The 6003-nt window shown below is 34.5% G+C and overlaps 1 protein-coding gene across 2 annotated transcripts in view; it reads right to left on the reverse strand.

Annotated features, from left to right (window-relative positions):
* LOC141458896 (terminal nucleotidyltransferase 5C) overlaps positions 1-6003 on the reverse strand; it is a 409659-nt gene that overhangs the window by 402591 nt on the left and 1065 nt on the right. The window contains exon 1 of one of the 2 annotated variants that reach the window (XM_074137460.1): positions 1703-2365. The exons of the other annotated variant lie outside the window; for it this stretch is intronic. Coding sequence (XP_073993561.1) covers positions 1703-1879 — 177 coding nt within the window. The 5' untranslated portion in view covers positions 1880-2365. Of the gene's footprint in view, positions 1-1702; positions 2366-6003 lie in introns of those variants that run through there. 2 annotated transcript variants of the gene reach the window in all.

Raw genomic sequence — 6003 nt, forward strand, 5'->3', positions numbered from 1 at the left:
TTTGAAAAGTCCCATTTCCTTCCACAAAAAAACGATGATTTATTTGTTAAGTAAGCTTTGAAATGTGAGAAACACCTTGTTTTTGCCTTATTTTGCTCAAAAATGTCTTTTTTATTGATTTTTGAATGTCGAAATTTCATTTTTATCATTTATAAAATACATCAATCTGTCGGAAATTCCCTTAGCTTCAAAATGCATGCATTGGTTTTGCAAAAAAACTGTAGTGTTTTTCCATTTATTAGGCTTAACAATGCAAAAAAAAAAAAAAAAAAGCCGTTTTTCCCGTTTTTTGACCTGAAAAATTCAAAAAAATCCGCAACGTAAACTGATTTGGTTTTCATCAGTGGATTTTGGTTAATTTTGACCCAAATAATAAGGAGGAGAAAGAAAATTTTTTCATGTTGAACTTTTCAATTAAAATCGTTCTAGGCGAACCGTGTGATATAAGTGAGATTTATTTTAAGATAAAATAGTTGGAATTTTTCAAATCAGATTTTGTTTAGGGGAAAAAAAAAACTATAAAATTTACAACTTACAGCTTCTTTTAATTTGAACGATATTTCTTTGGACAAAGGAAAATTTTTTAAGAAAAGGATTTTCTATAAAAATAAATCTTTAAATAAAAAAAATAATTAAATTAAATTAATTATACTTAAGAAGAAAACCTGTCAATTATAAGTTTTGAACTATAACGAAGAAGTTTGTAAGAAATGTTTTGAACACGTGAAGATAACACGAGCAAAGTAAGAAGTTGGTCCAAAAGTTTACAAGGCAAATAAGTAAGGAAACTGCGTCTTAAGCTACTAGCGGCCCTCTACTAAACAGAAAGTCGATAACACTGTTTAGATACAAAATTAATAAATATTTTAACAAAAATTATTAATAATAAGAAGCAATTTAATAAATAATACCAAGAAAATAAAAAGAAATCTCTAGAGTAAATACAAAGAAACAAAAAAAAAAATGGAACACGTGTTTTATTTTAGCTCTTATTGTTTCAAAGTTTAAAACCCATTGACATTTAATATTTATTTTATTTAACATAATCGTTCCATAGTTCGTAATAAGAATAATTTTTCGTTAAACTATATTAAAATAGAAGTATTTATATTTCATTTATTCATTAGCAATACCATTAAAGGCAGGTACACACAGGCTAACAGACAGAATAACCCCTAGGTAACTAGAAAGGCAAGCAATTCAAATACACTCTCTACTCGTATCACATTCTTCACTCCTAATTAAAAAAAAAGAAGCGTATAATTACTAATTTTTATTACTTTTTAATTATTATCGAAACACCATAAAAAGATTTACAAAAAAAAAATTATAAAATAATAAAACACAAGTTAAAAATTGTTAAGCACTATGTAATAAAAGTTAAGACATTAAAAAATATACGATATTTCAAAAATTAATAATCCAAGGTTATTGAAATTATTTAAATATATTCAGAGAAAATAAAATTTAAGATAAAAAATATTGTGACCAGTCCACACTAGTCAGAAAGGTGCCAAGTAAATTTTAAAAAATTATCACACTAATGCTTCTCAAAATAAAATGAATGCAATTAAAAAATAATAATAAAATGAAATAAAGCTATTATTCTTAAGCATCTAATAAGTACCATATGGTTGCAATAAAATGTCGCAACTCTATTTAATTTAAAGTTTTAAATAATAACAATTAAAAACCAAGTTACCTGCATTAATTGTAGATTTTTCAAATCGGTTAATCGTTTTGGTTTATTATCAATTATCGGTTTTTCATCGCTAACAGCTGGTTCCGGATGTTGTTGCAAATCACCATTGTTGTTATTTTTTAAATCATCAGAAGTTGTAGTAGTATTGGCGTCTTCATTATTCTTCACTGACTCCATTTCTTTTTTTTTCGCGAGACTTATTTTTTTTTTATCTTTTTAATAATCACAACTTTACCGAAAAGAAAAAATTTCTTCGATTTTAAATGGTCAAAAGATACAGGATGAACAGGAATGATTTAAGTACTTAAAAATCAGGACTAATAGAGTTTTTTGAAAAAAAAGTTGAGGATTAGGGGGGGAAAAAATCGAAAAACTTGGTTAACTGTAACGTTTTTCAAATTTAAAATTCGGTATAAAACAAAAACAAAAAAAAACTGAGGTAACGATTGACCAAATAAAACCAAAAATTGCGTTGATTTTATCGATAATATCGCTATTAGAAGAGAAGAAAGGAAAAAAGAAAAAGACAAAACGATGATTAAAGAAGGTCGGCCACACGTCCTCTCCGCCCTAGGCTAACAACGCGACCACAAAGAAGTAAAGAACAGCTAAGATAGCAGCAGACAGAAACGGCATGACGGAGAGCCCAGACTTGGTAGGCTGTGGTGGAAGTGAGAGAGAGAGAGACAGAGACAGAGTGAGACAGTGATAGCGACAGAGAGGGGAGAGCCAGCACATTGAACAGCTGATCGCACTGCCAGACTTACACACTGCTACTCAGCGCATGCGCTCTACTTCGTAATCTAGGTCTATCACAATATTCTTAACCCAACGCCTGGCTATTTTTTTTTTTATCATGCTCAGCGTCATCTCCATACTTTACGTTCATTCTTTTATTCTCATTTCCAATCCAAACAAAAGATTATTGAAAAATCTTGTGGTTATACTCATAAGACTCGCTATAATTCTGTAGGTTCTAAGTTCAAAAAACCCTAGAATAGAATAGATTAAATTATGGCGCCCTCAAGGACTACGCCACTGCGACCCCTTTGGATCTATTGTGGCTCCTCTCACTTTCAGACCCGTCCGTTTAATCAAACTCTTAATTCTGGAGAGCGACTCTTGGGGTGAAGCTCCTCAGGCCTTGGTTTTTTTCCTCTCCGAGAAGTAACATCCTTAGCCAGGACAAGCCCCTCACACTGACACAACACCAGTGCAGTGCCGTTTCCTCCTCCTCTTCCTGACAGAATCTACAGAGGCTAGCCATCTGCCAGGCCCATGTGTTCTCTGAGCCTGCAGTGGCCCAGTTAATTGGCCTACAATTATCCTTATAGCACCACACGGCCTTGACGGATTAATTCTGCAGTCAGGCCTCGGCGAATAGCCCCTTATGAACTCCTTTGCCTGTCTCTGCCCAAGCCACCACTCCTGAGACCTACTCTGCACCCCATAAGTTGATGGTCGCAGACTTAACACACTTTGGAACCCCAAAACAGGGTTCCGGGGCCAACGAAGTGTCCCGTAGAGCCTTCCAGGGCCAATAAATCTGCCGCTTCGTTTCCCATATGTCCTGAATGACCAGGTGCCCAAACTAGAAAGACCTTATTTTGGTCACTAATTTCCTTCAGGGCACCCAGACAATCCCCAAACCAGCCTTGAGTTGACCTGGTAGGAACTAATAGCCCGTAGAGCAGCCTGACTGTCCGAGAAAATTACGACCTTACAATTAATAATTCCTCGCCCACTAATCTCGGCAGCACAGAACCTAATTGCAGCTAGTTCAGCCTGAAAAACTGTAGCTAGTTTTCCCTAGGCTAACCGAAAAGCTACATTTCGGCTTCGCCCCGTACACTGCCGCTCCCACACCCTCCTCCGTCTTGGGGCCAACCGTGTACTACATCGAATCTCCCACCATTGGGGGTCCACTTCTCCAAGCCTTCCGGTCCCCAATACAGACTTTGAAAGGCTTGTCGGAGTTATATTTGGGAGTCATAAAGTCCGAAGGCAGGCCCCCAAAATACCCTAAAACTAATTTTTTTTTTTTTTAAATATTCAAATGAAAGTTATAGATTTAAGGTAAAAATTAAATCGTGAGAGATTTCGAAAACAGTCCCAGAAGAATGAATAATATATTCAGGTTTTGGAAATTTTTCTATCAATTTTAACAACACATTTAATCCTTCTTAACAGTACAAAAGAGTTGGACCGTACAACAGAGAAAAATAGAACATTAGAGGAAATCCCTTTCAAAGAAATACTTTAAATCGAATTTTCAGGTTAAAATAATTCTAGTAAAATTTATGGATCTACATACAAACAATTAATACACCTATTGTTAAACAAACTATTGTTTTGAAATTATCAGAAAGAATACTTTGTTCTGTCACCTGGGCGCCTGTCTGATAGACATCAGCAATCACGGACATTCATGCCTGGTTTCACATCAAAACTTGGACAAAACCCTTTACCGAAACTTATCTTTTATTAAAAGAAGTTTATGGTGATGGAATGTTAATTATGGTGCGCGAGTTTTTGAGTGGTTCAAGCGTTTCCAAGATGGCCGAGAAGACGTCGGTGATGATGACCGCTCGGGTCGGTCTTCTACGTCCAAAACGTACCTTATAATGGAGAAAGGAATTGTTGAAAGTAGGTAAGGTCCGCAAAAACTGGATATCACTGATTCTTTATCCGTTTAAGCATGCAAAGAGTTAGCTATTTCTGGCCAGTTTCGGATTTTAATCCATCATAATAAGTTGATTCAGCAATTTAATATGGAGAATTTTAATGAAACTATGATTTTGACATATACTAAAATTAGCAAGTGAAACATATGACAGAGACAGCTTAATTAAAATTGTCTACACCAATTTGATGAAACAACCCTCTTATGATAAATTAAAATCCAAAATCGATAAGAAATAGAAAAAAATATGCGTTCTATGGATTAAAATCTGCGATGAAGTAACTCTTAACACGAGAAAAAATATTTTGATTTTAATGAAAGTATAGATTTTATAAAACTCAGTGACTGAGAAACTCCGAATTTCGTTTCTTACCAACGCTTCAAATACTTTGGGGGAGCAGTTAGACTCAGGTAGCCAGGACAAGTGAAAAGGATGGAACCAGAAATATTACCCAGGCGCTTGTTTGGTGGAACACTAGAAGGAGCCATAAAACAGGTGAATAGATAACACGGTAAAGGTTCTTAGACGAATGGAGTTTTGGGGACTGAAGACTGAAGAGCAAAAGATAGGGATGAGTGACAACGGATCGTTCAGAGGACCCAGGAACTCTGCCTCCGCGATCCAGAGTGACTATAGTGGCATCCGGAATGGAAAATAACTCCTCCAATTATTCAGGCCTAGGTTTTTCTTCTCCGAAGAACTAACTCTGAGCAATACCAGTTCTTCACACCAACACAATACAAGCAACGTTGTTTCTTCTTCTTTGTTGACAGCGGTATTTCCAAGAGTAGAGGTTCGTAGAAATAAAATTTAAAATAGTGTTCAGAGATGAGTCACAAGAATGGGATGTGAATAGTCTAACTTTTGTAAAAACAAAAATACCATTTATTATTATCTAATTTCATCAGCCAATCGAAATCTCAGCCAATGGCTAAGAGACCTACAAACTTTCATAATTGTGAACAAACTTCAGTGGTTGTCCTTGAGTATCATCATACGACCACCGAGTGATTCAATAAAATATTAACTTTATTATACGTAATAATTTTTTATTTTTATTTTTACTTAAGTTGGTTAACCTGTACTTTTACTTTTTTCATAATGATCTTATAGTAATTATTTATTTTCAGTTTGTTTCTTTAGTTTGTCATAATATAGACTAGACGTTTGGTTAAGGGTTTTTGTGGCTAACACTTTTCAATTTGAAACTTCTATGGAGAAGGAGGATAAAGTTGTTGAAAGCAAGTAGGCTGAGGCCCAACCACCGGGCAGCCTAACGCCCTTAGAGCCATCAACCTACTTAGAACAAAGCAGCTTGAGTAAAGTGCTTCGACACTTACCGCCTACAAATACAATCAACTATCACATTCAGGAATTGAGGAGTCAAACTTTAGCATACGACCCTATCAACTAGCGCATTCTACAATATGTTTTTATAATCTTCCCTGCTGTAGAGCCCTAATAATAGAAAGCCTAATATTTTAAAATTCTGTTTTAACTTAAAACAGTTTTTTGTTTTAAACAGAAAAATTTAAAGAATTTAAAAGTATTGTTTATACTTTAAATTACTCTTTAATTTTATAATCACACTCACTTTTCTTAATATTCGCATTGGAA

Source organism: Rhodnius prolixus, unplaced genomic scaffold, assembly GCF_049639745.1.
Source record: "Rhodnius prolixus isolate KJV_2025 unplaced genomic scaffold, Rpr scaffold_5, whole genome shotgun sequence".
Lineage (NCBI taxonomy): Eukaryota > Metazoa > Arthropoda > Insecta > Hemiptera > Reduviidae > Rhodnius > Rhodnius prolixus.